A 15461-nucleotide genomic window follows, 5' to 3' on the forward strand; every position below is an offset into this window, starting at 1 on the left:
TCCCTGTACCTTCTTTCTGAACGTCCTTACAAGTTAGATGTAATGGAGCTGCCAGCCTTTTCCTCTGAGGCTTCTGTTGCCTAAACCTTCTCTATCTGTTAAGTAACTTCACCATCAGGATTTTTAAAAACTTGCGTTTAGGTTACCTCTGTTTATGCACAGTTGATTGCAAATGAAAATATTTCTACCTTTAGCCCCTAACTGGTCTCCAGCCTCCCCTAAGGTAATGCCTTTCTTTGCTTCACAAGGTAAAACAGCAGTGTCATCTATAAATATTTATTGACCACCGACTTTGTGCCGGGCATTGTTCCAGCTGCTGAAGATTTGGCAGCAAACAGAATAGGCAAAAATAGCCACCCTTGGGCTTCCCTGGTGGCGCAGTGGTTGAGAGTCCGCCTGCCGATGCAGGGGACACGGGTTCGTGCCCTGGTCCGGGAAGATCCCACATGCCGCGGAGCGGCTGGGCCGTGAGCCATGGCCGCTGAGCCCGCGCGTCCGGAGCCTGTGTTCCGCAACGGGAGAGGCCACAACAGTGAGAGGCCCGCGTACCGCAAAAAAAAAAAAAAAAAATAGCCACCCTCGAAATTAACACAACATTTTAAATCAATTATACCCCAATAAAAATTAAAAGGAAAAAAAAATAAACACATACACACACAAAATACCCACCCTCCTGGAACGTCAGAATGCAAATGTTCATTTTGCCTCTCCAGTCCGTCTATAGTTTTCCTTCCTTAGTGGCTGGTTCTTCTCTGCTTCTGCCTTAGGGGAGAGGGGTTGGTGAAAGGGGTGGGAAAAAAAGAGGGGATATCTATAGCTATATCATCTATATCTACATCATCTCTGTCTATGTATCTGTTTCCATCCATCCATCTCTCTATCTTCTAGGCACATGTGCACACACCCTATGTAAAAAATATTGGCCTGAAACATGTTTGATTGCATAAGTGATGAAATGTTTTGTGGAAATTGCACAGTAGACTCCGAGCCTGTGGTTGGCCACTGTGTGGTGTGAAATAGTGCTTTGTATATCTTGATGATATTACGTAATCAGTCCCGCTAGCTTATTTGGCCACGGCAGAGCGTTTGTAAGATCAAAGGTTCTTTTCTGCTTGAGCTGGTTTATTTTCACGTATGGAATTTTAGAAAAAAGCTATCTTGTGATTGTAAACCATGTCTACACCCAGCCAGATATGTCCCAACTGCACAACTATCCCCAGGCTCTTGCTTTGGCTTTGCAGACCGTGGTGGTGGGAAGGCTGAGGAACTCCAGCTTGCTGGGGGACAGGACACCCAGTTTGGGTATTCCTGGGCAGGGCAGGGAACAGCTTCTTTCCCTCCAGGGCTGGAGTATCAACAGGGTCCACCTGTGTCTGAATGCGATCTTACTTTCCATCCAGGTGAGCTTCAGCATTGAGGCCAAGGTGCGTGGCTGCCCCCAGGAGAAGGAGAAGTCCTTCACCATCAAGCCTGTGGGCTTCAAAGACAGCCTCACCGTCCAGGTCACCTTCGACTGTGACTGTGCCTGCCAGGCCCAGGCTGAGCCTCAGAGCCACCACTGCAACAACGGCAACGGGACCTTTGAGTGTGGGGTGTGCCGCTGCGGGCCTGGCTGGCTGGGGTCCCAGTGTGAGTGCTCAGAAGAGGACTACCGTCCCTCCCAGCAGGACGAGTGTAGCCCCCGGGAGGGCCAGCCCATCTGCAGCCAGCGGGGCGAGTGTCTCTGTGGCCAGTGCGTCTGCCATAGCAGTGACTTTGGCAAGATCACGGGCAAGTACTGCGAGTGTGATGACTTCTCCTGTGTCCGCTACAAGGGGGAGATGTGCTCAGGTGAGTAGAACTGCACACCCCTCCCCTCCTGGTACCCCCACACACTCACACATCTGCAGCCTCTGGAAATGGATGCAGGCCAGGGCTTGAGGTGGGCACAGGAAGGCCCGGGGCAGAGCGAGTAGATGGTGTGCCACTCCAACGTCAGGAAACAGAAATGAGTTTCTCTTTAATCCTCTCAGCTCCCTCTGCCCTTGCTCGAGGGGCACAAGAAAGAGAAATGAGCATCTGCTTCCTGGGGCTTCTCCCCTGGGAGAGGGTGGGAAGACGTGGGGAAGCTTGAAAGTGAAGATAGTTTTTTTTCTTTTCCTTCATCTGCCCTTCTGCTAGTATTTTGTCACTGGTTCCTAATCTTTTCGAGGATATGGACCAACCCCTTTTTAGGTTTAAAAAGAATCACTGACTGATGGTAATTAAATTTTTAGTATATCTAGGTTTGGAAACTACATGATGTCAGAATATGTAGTGAAGTTAGTAACATTTATTTATTTTCAAACAATTACTTTACATGAATTTATTTTTTCATCACCAAAGACGTGGAAAATAGTAGTGTATATGCAAGATATTGGAGCACATTTAATGTGCCAGTATCCTTAGACAATGACTGGAAAATAGTGAGCTCTTATTAAATGTTGGTACTATTTTGTTATCACTATTGATATACTGTTACTTTTTGTACTCGAGATCACTGTTGTCCAATATGGTGGTTATTTAAATTTAAATTAAGAGTAAAGTTTAAGTACATTTAAATCTAAATCAAATTCAATAAAAAATAAAAAATTTCATTTCTCTGTCGCTCAGGAGCCACATGTGGCTAGCGGCTGCCCTTTTGGACAGCACAGATGTTTATTGGATAGCACTGCCATAGAGAGTCCCAGCCTGCAGATTGGGGGTTAGGAATTTGAGTCCTTCTACCTGCAGGGTACTGCGTTTTGTCCTTCTCATTACAAAATTCAGTAAAATCTTGAGGCCCACTGGTAATCTGAAGCTGGTTTCACCTTGCCCCAAAGCCCACTCCTGGGGTACTTCGCCAGCTAGAAGAAGTCCAGCCAATGTTAATGTAGTCTTTATCTGCAGACACACTGACAACACTCCCAGAGGCAGTTAGGCAGTCTGAGTTGTTCCTGGGCACTGGGGATACATTTCTGCTGGGGTGTAGTCACTGTGGCTTAATCCCTCTTATGAGAGATAGATTGGAGATATTTGCAAATTGGTTGGGACTGGTTTGTGGGTGTCTTGTGTGGCCAATCAAAGAGAGATTATAATCGGCTTCTGGGGTGATCAAATCCATGACCCAGATTGGCTTCACTTGCATGGGGGCTCTAACCAGCTGAGCTAATTTACCCAGATGTTCACTTTAACATCAGCCTTTCAGAAAGCCTGATGAGGAACGTAAATGTGTGTCATGCTAAAGCATGCCCAAGTAATACAAAAATGGCTCCTATTTATTATCTACAACATTGTTTCCTTTACTCATTTTTTTAAATTAATTTTTATTGGAGTATGGTTGCTTTACAGTATAGTGTTAGCCTCCACTGCACAGCAAAATGAGTCAGCCACACACACACAGTTAGCCCCTCCCTTTTGGACTCCCTCCCATTTAGGTCACCACAGTGCATTAGGTAGAGCTCCCTGTGCTATACAGTTGTTTCCTTTACTCATGCCAACAAAATTCGAGAGAGAGATTGGAGAAAAATGGTATCAGAGAGATTATGGGAAAGAGAGATCAGACAGACACACAGACACACACACACACACACACATACACACAGATCAATCTGAATTAGGGTGTGAGGCAGAAATTTCAGTCCCTTCTAATATTTAATAGTATTTACATCATATTCTAGTTTCCAAAGGGAATGGTTAAGTTTGACATGGGAGACCCATGAGGAGAAGGTTGGGGTTGAGGGGAAGAGCGTTACCCTAGGAGAGGCCTACGCATAGCCTATGGGGGCACCAGGGATGGAGGGAGGTCCTCTGCTCCTCTGTGGCCTGATTGTTCCTGGTCTGATTGAGGCATGTGGGAGGGACCCCGGCCAGAGTGTGTTTCCTTTGGCTGCCGGCCACACTGAAGCCACAAAACAAAGCTGCCGGGGTCAGCAGCGCTGGTTCCTGCCTCCCAGCAGTGCAAGAACAGCCCGTCCTCAGTGTGCTCCTGCCAATTACACGAGGGAACCCCGGACAGCCGCTGCAGCTTCTCAGAGGCCTCCCTCTCCCTTCCTGCCAGGGTGTTGGGTGCCCGCTGGCCTCAGGTCTGGACCCTGTGGTACCATCATCACATTCTCCATTGACAGATAGTCAGGAACACATGCTCCTTGAGCACCTGCTCTGTGCCAGGCACTCGGTCCATATGGGTGAACGGGGCTCATGCATGATTCCTGACCTGGCCAGGCTTATAGCCCAGCTCACCATTGTCCCTGCCCAGAGCTGCTGGCCTGGTCTGTTTTTTTTCTTTTTTCTTTTTTTTTTTTTTGCGGTACGCGGGCCTCTCACTGTTGTGGCCTCTCCTGTTGCGGAGCACGGGCTCCGGATGCGCAGGCCCAGCAGCCATGGCTCACGGGCCCAGCCGCTCCACGGCATGTGGGATCCTCCCGGACCGGGGCACGAACCCGTGTTCCCTGCATCGGCAGGCGGACTCTCAACCACTGCGCCACCAGGGAAGCCCTGGTCTGTTCTTTGCTCAAGCAGGGGCTCATGAGGCAGGAGCACTATGTCTCGGCCATTGTTTCAGCCCCTGGACGTCCCTGTCCTCTCCTCCCCACCGGAGGCATGGTCTTCGTGGTCGCACGGTTTCAGCACCCCTCAAACGTCAGGGCGTGCGTCCTTGTCGTCAAGGGACTCTTCCACCTGCCACATCCACGAACATAGATTGATCAGGCACCCACGTGAGCCAGGTTCTGTGCTGTGTGCCGTAGTGTTGTGGGATAAAGAGGCATGAAAAAGACAGTTTTGCTCTCCATTAACTTACCTAAGGAGAATTCACAGCACGAGGCAGAACCTCCCAGATCCTGGAAGTGGGTGTTATAGGAGTCCTCCGGAGAGAGACTCACTGTGGACAGGGGAGGCCTGGGCGGCTTCATGGAGGAGGTGGGAAGTCAGAGGAAGGGCTGGCTTATAAAGGAGGGCGGTGGAGTGAGGCATCAGTCCAGAAGGTCAAGCTATATAAGGAGAGTGACTCCATTCCTTCTGACCTGGAACACCGGCCCCTCCCTTTCCTCCTCCCTCCCTCACCACCACCCCCCCCCCCCCCCCCCCGCCTTCTTCCCTACCTCCCTCTTCTTTCTTACACTTTCTCTTCATTTCCCACCCTCCTCCCCTGACTTTCCTGTGAACCCGTTTTGCTGGAGGGGTGCCAGTCCTGTGACATTACCACACTGTGGCTTCCTTTTAAGGGTTGACCCTGCCGGGGCCTTGGAGTCAGCCTAGTGGCACTGGCCTGCCACTTCCACTCCCAACCTCACTCCCTGGCTGGCCTGCACAAATCTTCTCAAAGATTGCTTTGTTTAGCCTCACAAAGGAAACACTATGGGACAAGCGTTTCAGAGGAGACTGAGGCCTCTGAGTGCTGCCAGGCCTCTGTGATGTCTTTTCCCTATCTGGGAGGTGTGGCCAGAAGCTGGGTGTAGTGGACACTGTGGGGTCCCACTCTGCTGGCTGGCCCACCCATCCCCCAGCTGCTGGTAGGGCTACTGATAATACCTCACAGCTGCCCCTTCTCTGGAGAATTATATTCAGCTGACAGGACCTGGATTGCTCTCAGAGCTTGGCTAATGACTGACAGACAGTGGGGTTACACAAAGCCAGTCCCTTTGCCTCAAGGTTATTGTGGTACCGTTCACGTTCCTGAGCCCACCATGGGATCAGGCTGTGGGGAGTCTCCGGATGAGACCGCATTCCTGCCAGCCTTTGCCTCCTGCCCTGTCCTGCGTCCCTCCTTCCCTTCTGCTTCCCCAGTAAGTCACTGGAACAAGAATCCTCACCACAAGCTATACTGCTAGGGAACCCAACCTCACAATGCAGTCTTTCTTCTTTCTCCACCCTTCTGCCAACCCGGTAGCTCTACTCTCTAGATGTCCCTGGCAGCTCGGGCAGATGAGGTTGTATTTCCCTTCCTTCTTGGGAAGCAGACACACACACAGTGAAGGTGTGTCTGAGTCTTGAATGCCGGTGTGGTTCCTAGAGGATTATGCCGGTATCACTCATCCTTTAGTGGGTGATACCCATCCAGAGGGACCCATAGTGGCCAAGGGACATTTATCAGACCCACTGGGGTCACCGGGGACAGGGCTGCCAGCTAGTTACTATTTGAGCCTGGCTGTGTACCACCCTCTCCTCCACCATCTTGGGGCCCATCTGCTCACACAGTGGCATGATTTTCAGGCCAATTCAGGTTACTTTCCCCTTGCTCCCTGCCTTTCCTCTGATTAACAATCAGATTTCTATTGTTCACCCAGTTCTTCCTGATTCAGAATCCTGCAGAATGAGTCACCTTTCTGTAGGGTTTAGGAGCCAAGTTTACCAATATTCATTGGTAAATGAATATTAGGGGAATATAGTGTTGGGAGTTAATGCCTACATTTAAGCCGTCCAACCCCCCACCCTAGTCTCTCTGTCCCGTTCCTATACTCATGTAGGAAAGTGAATAGGTCTTTCCTACTAGGGCTGACGGCTCTTTGCAATACTATGATAATACAACCCAGGGCACATGTTGGTGGAGGTTTGTGTGAATTTCCAGGAATTTAACTAGAATGTAAGCTCCATGATGATGGTAGGGACCTTGCATGTCTTGTTCACTGCTGAGTCTCCAGTGCGCAGGTTGTGGTATGAGCTCAGTAAGTATTTGTTGAATGGATGGATAAATAAACATTAATGGCATGCCTACTCTGTACCAGATGTTATGCTAATCAGTATTGTTGGAAAAATGAATATGATATGTGCTCCCCCATCAGGGAGCTCACAATCCAGAAAGAGAAACAGATAAGCAAGCAAATGGGTTGAACATCAGGGTTGAAATAGAGGTATTTATAAGTGCTGGGAGAGCACATGGACAGACAGTTGCTCTGGCCTGGGGAGGTCAGGAAAAGTTACGGAGGGAAAGGAACATTTGGGTTGGGCTTTAAAGGGTGAGTAGGAGTTTGGTAGTGGTCACAGGATGAAAGGGCATCTAGGCAGAGGGAACAGCATGCAGAGAAGCATGAGGCTATGAGGACTGTAGAAGATGATTAACGGCTCAGTGTGGGGGTGAAAGTGTGGCAATGTTAGGAGGGGTAAAGCCAGGATGCTGTCCTGGGGTGGGGCCTCACTGGCTGGTCTGCCCCTTTGGGCTGTGTGTTTTCAGGCCATGGCCAGTGCAGCTGTGGGGACTGCCTGTGTGACTCCGACTGGACCGGCTACTACTGCAACTGTACCACACGCACGGACACCTGCATGTCCAGCAATGGGCTGCTGTGCAGCGGGCGGGGCAAGTGTGAATGCGGCAGCTGCGTCTGCATCCAGCCGGGCTCCTACGGGGACACCTGTGAGAAGTGTCCCACCTGCCCTGATGCCTGCACCTTTAAGAAGTGAGTGAGTTGGAGAGAGTTGAGTGTCTGGGGGTCCCCCAGACTGTGCAGGTTCTCTCTTACTCACCAAAGCTTTAGGGAGAGGAGTCTGTTACAGCAAATGACTAGCATTCCTCTTTCCATTGAAAACTTGGGGAAAAACTGGAGGTAGAGCCAAGCGTGAAGGGGACAGAGTAGTACCAGCTGGACTGCTGTTGGAGAAACCTCTCTTTTAGGCTGGATCCTGAATCCCTGAGTTGGGAGGAAGGCTAAACCAGGTGACTCCTGGGGAGTGTTCCAGTGCTCATGTTCTGATTCTGTGCGGGATGTGGGGCTGGGGTTACGCAGGACACTATGTGAAACAGGAGAAGTTCACCGCTGCAAATGATGCCTCATCTGGGCGTCAGAGGAAGTCCCTGCTAGCACAGGCCTGTGGCGCTGCTGTTTCTCTTACTACTTTAAGCAGAGCTGGATTCATGGGCGTGCAACCTGCACATTTGTACAGAACCCCGTGCTTGGAAGGGCTCTACACTTCGTTTAATGTTCTGCTGTCACTGTTTTGAAATTCCTACTAAGTTTTGAATAAGGAACCTGACATTTTCGTTTTGCACCGGGCCCCCAAATTTTGAGACCATTTCTGACTTTAAGGCTCCCAGAAGTGGCATAGGGTTTGCCCTCCTGTCACAGTCTTGGATGGGACATAAAGAAGTTTAATGAAGTTACCTGGCCTTACCTATAGGTGAGGAGGGCACTCCCACCCCGAACTCCAGACGTGACTATCTGGGACCCTAGGATTGTCTTACAAATGTTTTTGTTTGTGTTTGTTTTCTGGGGTGGAACAGTTTTCCTGGTGTATGGCAGGCAGAGCCAGACTGAAACACATTGAGGTTTGTTCTTTCCCTGCCTTCATGCCTATGTCCTCTCTCCTTTAGGGAGTGTGTGGAGTGTAAGAAGTTTAACCGAGGAGCCCTGTACGAGGAGAATACCTGCAGCCGTTACTGTCGTGATGAGATTGAGCCTGTGAAGGAGCTTAGTAAGTTCGGCATGTCATACAGTTGCACACACCCACGTTCTAAATTTTTCCTATTTAATCCCATAACCTATCCAAGTCTCATCTGTAAAACGGAAGAGTAATTCCTACCTCAAAGGCATGTTGTGCAGGCCTGATGTACAGTAGGCACTTAAAAGCTGGCTTTCTTGAGAGTCCTCCTGCATCTTTACTTACCTGTTCAGCAGTCCCTTCCCCTTCTGCTTCCCAGAGCCCACGGGCTCAGCAAAATCCTGCAAATACCCTTTAAAGTATGTCTAAATCAGGCAACCCTAACTTTACCGCCCCAAGGAAAGGAAGATAATGTACCCCATTTTACAGATGAAGAAACTGAGGCACAGAGTGAGGAAGTGGTTACCCATGATAATCTTAGCTTAGTAGGCTAGTAATCATTTACTAAGTTTATCTAACTCAGAGTGTTAAGCAATGCCCAGGCATACAGCTTTGCTGGTTTATAGGGAAACCTTCGCCCTTATGGATTTGTAGCCAAAATCATTAGCCTGAAGCCCTTTTGGCTCTCCAGAGCCCCTCCTGGAGTAAGACAGATAGAAACATGCTGGAGAGCAAAACTCTTGCCTGCAATTATTCTGGTTTGTATTTCATCTTGACTTAAAAGGAGATGATCTTTGCTGCTGTCACATACCTGATGTGGTTATCTGGGCCAGCTAGGCATTGGGTGGTGCCAGGAGATGGCAATCTCTCTGGAGATGGTGATCTCCCATGAAGGCAGGAAACACATTTTCAGTGAGAGCCACAGTAAGACACAGCTAGCCAGCCAGCTTCTGGGTGGGGTGTTATGGGAAGGAGTTAGATCTCTGGACCCTTTGGCTACTATCAAAAGTGGGGCTGGAGTGAGGGTCGTGATTTGGGGATTGAGTTAAGAGACAGTTTTTCCTCTGGAGGAGACCAGGCTTCCTATGATTAGCTTAGATGGAACAGACTGCTGAGATAAGAGATTTTTTTTTTTTTTTGATACGCGGACCTCTCACTGCTGCGGCCTCTCCCGTTGTGGAGCACAGGCTCTGGACGCGCAGGCTCAGTGGCCATGGCTCACGGGCCCAGCCGCTCTGCGGCACGTGGGATCTTCCCGGACCGGGGCATGAACCCGCGTCCCCTGCATCGGCAGGCGGACTCTCAACCACTGCGCCACCAGGGAAGCCCAGAGATATTTTTATCATCTAGACCAGATGGGTATTCCAAGTTAGTCGATAAGTACCCCAGCCCCCCACCATGATAACCATAAAAATAAATGCTTCTTTGTATGGAATTTTATAACTCATACAAATTATAAAAGTATCTTTTCATGCACATTATCTTATTCTTCTCCCAACAACCTAGTAAAGTAGAACTTAGTACTATTGTTATCTTCATTTTGAGGATAAGGAAATTGAATCTCAAGAAAGTTAAGTAACTTGTCCAAGCAAATGAGTGGTGAGTTAAGATCAGAACTAAATCCTGAAATCCTTACTCTTTCCACTGTCCTGTAATACTACTGGTTTACTGAAGGCATATTGAGTTAAAGTCCGTAGGATGTACTTTGAGACTCATGTACTAGTCCTACTCCATCACTTATTTGCTGTGTCACTTATTTGCTGTGTGACCTTGGCACCTTTGCTTAATCTTGTAGGGGCATAGTGCAGCTGGTGGAGGGTAACCCATAGTTTCACAGTCAGAATAACAGGTTTTAGAATTAGAAGGGATGAAGCCAACAAAACATGATGGGAGTCAGAGAAGAGGAGATGTCTCTGGAGAGGAACGCTGGATTGGAAGCAGAAATAGAAGAAATATAAGGGCTGAGTAAACAAACTATTGAGAATCATTGAGCAAGTAGAGAAAGGAATGAGGGGGAAGGGCACGCCCACTGTGTGTTGGGTAGTTGACTTCATGCTGTTTGATTCTCAACCATCCCTGTGAGTGAGGGTATCTTTTCTTCGATTAGAAGAAGGGAGAGATTCGATGAGGTCAAGTAACTTAGCCAAGATCACATAGCCGGTAGGTGATAGAGCCAGGTTTTGAATCAGATTATGTAATGCTTTTATGTCATGTCCCTTGCAGAGGAAAGAATAAGAACCGAAAAGGGCCTGTGAGGGACAAAGTACATCAGCGAGGGTCATCCAGAGGCAATTGCCAGGCACCACAGCCCTCTCGAATCTAGGCATCTCGCCTGACGTCAGGCGTACGTGACATCCTGTCACCTGCTTTCCCAGACGTCCCATGACTGGCTTTGGAGGTGGCTCCATCTTTCCGGAATTGCCTTGTTTTTCATCCTCCCATCTTTCCCCCTCCCCCAGAGGACACTGGAAAGGATGCTGTGAATTGTACCTACAAGAATGAGGAGGACTGTGTCGTCAGATTCCAGTACTATGAAGACTCCAGTGGAAAGTCCATCCTGTATGTGGTAGAAGAGCCCGGTGAGTGAACCCTGAGGGTCCCAACCCTGCCCCGCAGGGAGAGGGAGACCAATATTAGGCAGTTATTTCCACCCATCACTCCTCTTAAACAGAGGCAGCCAGGTTAAACCTGACCTTACAAGTGATAAGCCAGGGCCTGTTATCTGGGTGTGGGGGTATATAAATACAAATATTAGCAAGAACTTACTTGCTAATTTAGGAGATAGAAAAATAAGAAGGTGGGTCAGGAGAGGAAGAAGGGAGGTATGGAGCTCATCAAGGAACAGAGTATATATAGCATGGCGTTTTTTGAGGTTGATAATGTTAGGAAGTAAGGAATTTCAATTCTAGCACTTTCCAGCACAAGGCATCTGCTCTTCTAAAAGTTAAATGGTTGCCAAGAGCAACCTGCTTGCTGCTTCAGAGGAAGGCCTGAGGTTTGAGGGCAAGCTGCCCCTGCCAGCTTCACCACAGGATGTGGTTAAGTGCTTGAGGCACCGGCCCAAGGCTGCCTTGGACGCTGAAAAGTTACCTCTTGTTCTCAAGACCCTCTGGAAGCAGGGGAGCTCTTCCCGTCATACACAGACCCACCACGGATTTGTCACCATCCAGCATGGTAGATTTGCTTGCTTCCCCTTATTTCCTTCATCTCCTTTCTTTCCCTTAAACAATGGACTAAGTAATGAATCATTTGACAATATTTTTGAGTACTTATTATATATCAGGCAGTGGGCTAGGTGCTGGGGTTATAACAGTAAATAAGGCAGATGTGGTACTCACAGACCATGGGGGAGAGAGGCATGTAAATCGGTAACGACACTGCAGAGGGATAAAGGCTACAGTGTGGCGGGCGTTGGGGATGGGAGGGGTGGACAAGAACTTTCAGGAGTGAAGGAACAATTTCTGAAGGCAGAGGGTAAATCAGTCGGTCGCTGGACATTCTTTACAGCCATAGGAGTTTCTTCAAATCATCCTTTAGACCAGGGGCCAGCAAACTTTTTCTGTAAAGGGCCAGATATTAAATATTTTAGGCTTTGTGGGCCAGGTGGTTTCTGCTGTGACTACTCAACTCTGACACAGTAGCAGGAAAGCAGCCATAGACTATATGCAAATGAAGGGGTCTGACTGCGTTTACAGAAACAGGTGGCCAGCCGCATTTGGCTTACTGGGCCGTCGTTTGCTGGCCCCTGCTTTAGGGCAGTGGTTCTCAAACTTTTGTATGTTCCCTTGTTAAAAAATCCAGAGTCCTGAGCCCTGTCTTACTTCCACAGGCCTATGCCTCTGTGTCCTTTGTTAATGCTCCTGGTAATTGTGACATATTCCCCAATGTTTGAATGCCTCTGCTTTAGATATATCACGTCCCCTGATGAGCCATCTCAGACCTCCTCCAGCCTCCATTCCGATGACTAGATTTGGTGACCTGTTTGATTCTCACAGCAGCTGTGCTTCCCTTTAGATGGGCCTTCATCACACTATCAAATTGCTTCTTTTTTTTTTTTAATTGGAGTATAATTGCTTTACAGTGGTGTGTTAGTTTCTGCTTTATAACGAAGTGAATCAGTTATACATATACGTATGTTCCCATATCTCTTCCCTCTTGCGTCTCCCTCCCTTCCGCCCTCCCTATCCCACCCCTCTAGGTGGTCACAAAGCACCGAGCTGATCTCCCTGTGCTGTGCGGCTGCTTCCCACTAGCTAACTATTTTACATTTGGTAGTGTATATATGTCCATGCCACTCTCTCACTTTGTCACAGCTTACCCTTCTCCCTCCCCATATCCTCAAGTCCATTCTCTAGTAGGTCTGTGTCTTTATTTCTGTCTTACCCTTAGGTTCTTCATGACAGTTTTTTTTTCTTAAATTCCATATATATGTGTTTGCATACGGTATTTGTCTTTGTCTTTCTGACTTACTTCACTCTGTATGACAGACTCTAGGTCCATCCACCTCATTACAAATAGCTCAATTTCGTTTCTTTTTATGGCTGAGTAATATTCCATTGTATGTATGTGCCACATCTTCTTTATCCATTCATCTGATGACGGACACTTAGGTTGCTTCCATGTCCTGGCTATTGTAAATAGAGCTGCAATGAACATTGTGGTACATGACTTTTTGAATTATGGTTTTCTCGGGGTATATGTCCAGTAGTGGGATTGCTGGGTCGTATGGTAGTTCTATTTTTAGTTTTTAAAGGAACTTCCATACTGTTCTCCGTAGTGGCTGTCTCCCTCAGCTGGCCATAAGTTCCATGAACACAGGAATGGTGTCTGTCTTATCTACTGTTATATCCCCATACTTGGCTCAGTCATTTACAGAGAAGATACTTAATACACAGTTTTTGAATGAATTAAGAGGACTGATTATTCCTAGGAGACAGACAGACTTAATATCTGTTGGCAGAATTTTAGCTGCTTAAAGAAGGGAGGGGTTGAAGGTGGGAAGAGGGCTACATCTGTGTCACCCAGGGTGTTGCTGTCCCCGTGGGTAGAGGAAAGCATGGGGTCCCCATTTGCGATATTGTTCATCAGCCTTTCCAGAACTCTCATCCTTTATAAGGGAGAAGGAAGGTAAGGAAAGGGCATCACCTTAGTTTTATTTTGTGACTCAGGGAAGGCTGGCATGGGGAAGTGGAGAGGGAGGAGTCTGGGTATATCTCTCTGGCGGAGCAGATGTAGGTTAGTTTGGCCATGACTTCCTCACACTTTCCCATCCACCTGTGTTAACACATTAAATGGATTTTCCCACACCCTCCCGATCTGTACCATTGTCCCTTCTCATTACAGAAGGGCAGTGTGTTCCTGCTTTGGGGTTTAACATTACTTCATCTCTTTGTTACAACAATCCGGCTGGTGCTCTTGCTGTATCACTTACCGAATCATTTGACCTGGTATTCTGAGACTGGAATCTACTTCCTGGAGTTGTGGGGAACGAAGATGATGATAACTGGGATGGTAACACATAACTAGTTAACAGAGTGGAGGGTAACTTTTTAGGCTTACTGCCAGTAGACCCCTTCCTCCACATTAGGAGATGGGACCCTAGACCTACGTTTCCTACCTTGTAGTCCTGGAATTCCACGTTCTGCCTCTCCTCTCACCCCAACCTCCAATCATTTTCAGGGTCTCTGGCTTTTAGTAGAAGGTAGCGTCTGAGGCCCTGAGTGTAGGAGGAGATTATTCTCATTCTCTTCCCTAACTCATGTCCTTGCATATGTCCTTTTTGAAGGGCTGAGCCACTGCAGGGCAGTGAAGAGGGCACCACCAGAGTTTGGCATTGGCCAAGTGGTGTTCAGCCCTCAGGTTATGAGCTCCCCTGAGCTGAGCCCTCATCACTTCCAGATAGTGTTGCCTGATGAAGTATAATATGTCCCATGCAATATGTGGTACATACTTAAAAAGTTATTTGTTGTTTATCTGAAGTTCAAATTTAACTGGACTTCCTGTACTTTTGTCTGTCAAGTCTGCTAACCCTACCCTGTCTTCCCTGACCTTGGGTCATCACCCACCATGGGTCGTCATCACTGTGGCTGGGAGGGCTCTTCAGAGACCGCCTGATCTTGTGTCTGCTTCCAGGAAGCCTGCCATCCACCCCTCTCAGGACAGATGGTTAAGAGATTTAATTTTTCCCCTTAAGATCTGGCATTCTACCTGTCCTGCCTGTACTGACATGTAAAATTGAAGAGATTCCACTTTGAGGTTTGAGGGTCAGCCCCACCTCAGTCTTCCAGAGAATTCGTAACTGCTTTTCCCAGAAGAACGGGGGCCCTTCACTCCTAGGACCTCGGACACTGGAACCTCACAGCCTCTCTCCAGACATTTCTTTCATTATAGACAGGTTGTAATTTTGTGGGATGGGATGGGTAGTGTGTGGTGAGCATAGTGTATATGTTTAGAGAAGAAGGTGCGAAACAGTGGGGAAAGTAGGTGTGACTCCTTTCCAGGCCCATCAATACTCACATATACAAACACCTAATTACATAACACCTGAGAAGTTACCGGAGCGAGGTCACTCATCAGACGTCTGTGGTTGATGGGAAGCAGAGCTGTTCAGAGCATACTCATCTTGGCCCTCAGAGGGGTGACGTACCTCTGTTTATGTTGGTTGTTGACTGGGATTGAACAGGAAGTCGGTTCTCAATAGGGGGATTTTGGATGACTAAATATTTTGGGAAGAAACCCAAAATATTGTCTTGGCTGGCAGGCCTCCTAGTCTCAAAGTATGCTAAAATTGTCATTGGTTCCCAGCCCTCAGGGATGTTAGATATCTGAACCAGGGCAGCTAACTCAAATGCCTACAGGAGCTGGGTAAGTAAATTAGGGAAAACAGCCACGTGTAGCAGGGGCACCAGTAATAATGGTAGCTGATATTTATCGAGCACTGGCTCTGCCAGGCACTGTTCTGAGTTCTTTCAGTGTATTTAACTTAATTATTCCTCATAATAAAGGTTTGAAGTCAGGGCTATTACTGTTAGAGATGGAGAAATGGGAAACAGGCACTAGAAAGGTTAAATAATTTATCAAAGGTCACATAACAGAGTAAGTGGAAAGCCAGGGTTCACACCCAGGCAGTCTGGCTCCAAAGCCCACAGTGGCACAGACTCAATGACAGGTCACACTTTGCCTCTGTTTAGTGGAGAAAAGAGGGAGTAGTG

At 48.0% G+C, this 15461-nt stretch overlaps 1 protein-coding gene across 3 annotated transcripts in view; it reads left to right on the forward strand.

Annotated features, from left to right (window-relative positions):
• ITGB3 (integrin subunit beta 3) overlaps positions 1-15461 on the forward strand; it is a 44996-nt gene that overhangs the window by 19299 nt on the left and 10236 nt on the right. For all 3 annotated transcript variants that reach the window (XR_002646761.3, XM_022589072.3, XM_022589073.3), the window contains exons 9-12: positions 1401-1830; positions 7169-7391; positions 8303-8403; positions 10710-10829. Coding sequence is in view for 2 of the 3 variants with exons in the window: in XM_022589072.3 (XP_022444780.2) it covers positions 1401-1830; positions 7169-7391; positions 8303-8403; positions 10710-10829 (874 nt within the window). In the remaining variant the exon portion in view is untranslated. The remainder of the gene's footprint in view (positions 1-1400; positions 1831-7168; positions 7392-8302; positions 8404-10709; positions 10830-15461) is intronic.

Source organism: Delphinapterus leucas, chromosome 19, assembly GCF_059928025.1.
Source record: "Delphinapterus leucas isolate spDelLeu-1000000601 "Yukka" chromosome 19, BTC_Dleu_Yukka2, whole genome shotgun sequence".
Taxonomy (NCBI): domain Eukaryota; kingdom Metazoa; phylum Chordata; class Mammalia; order Artiodactyla; family Monodontidae; genus Delphinapterus; species Delphinapterus leucas.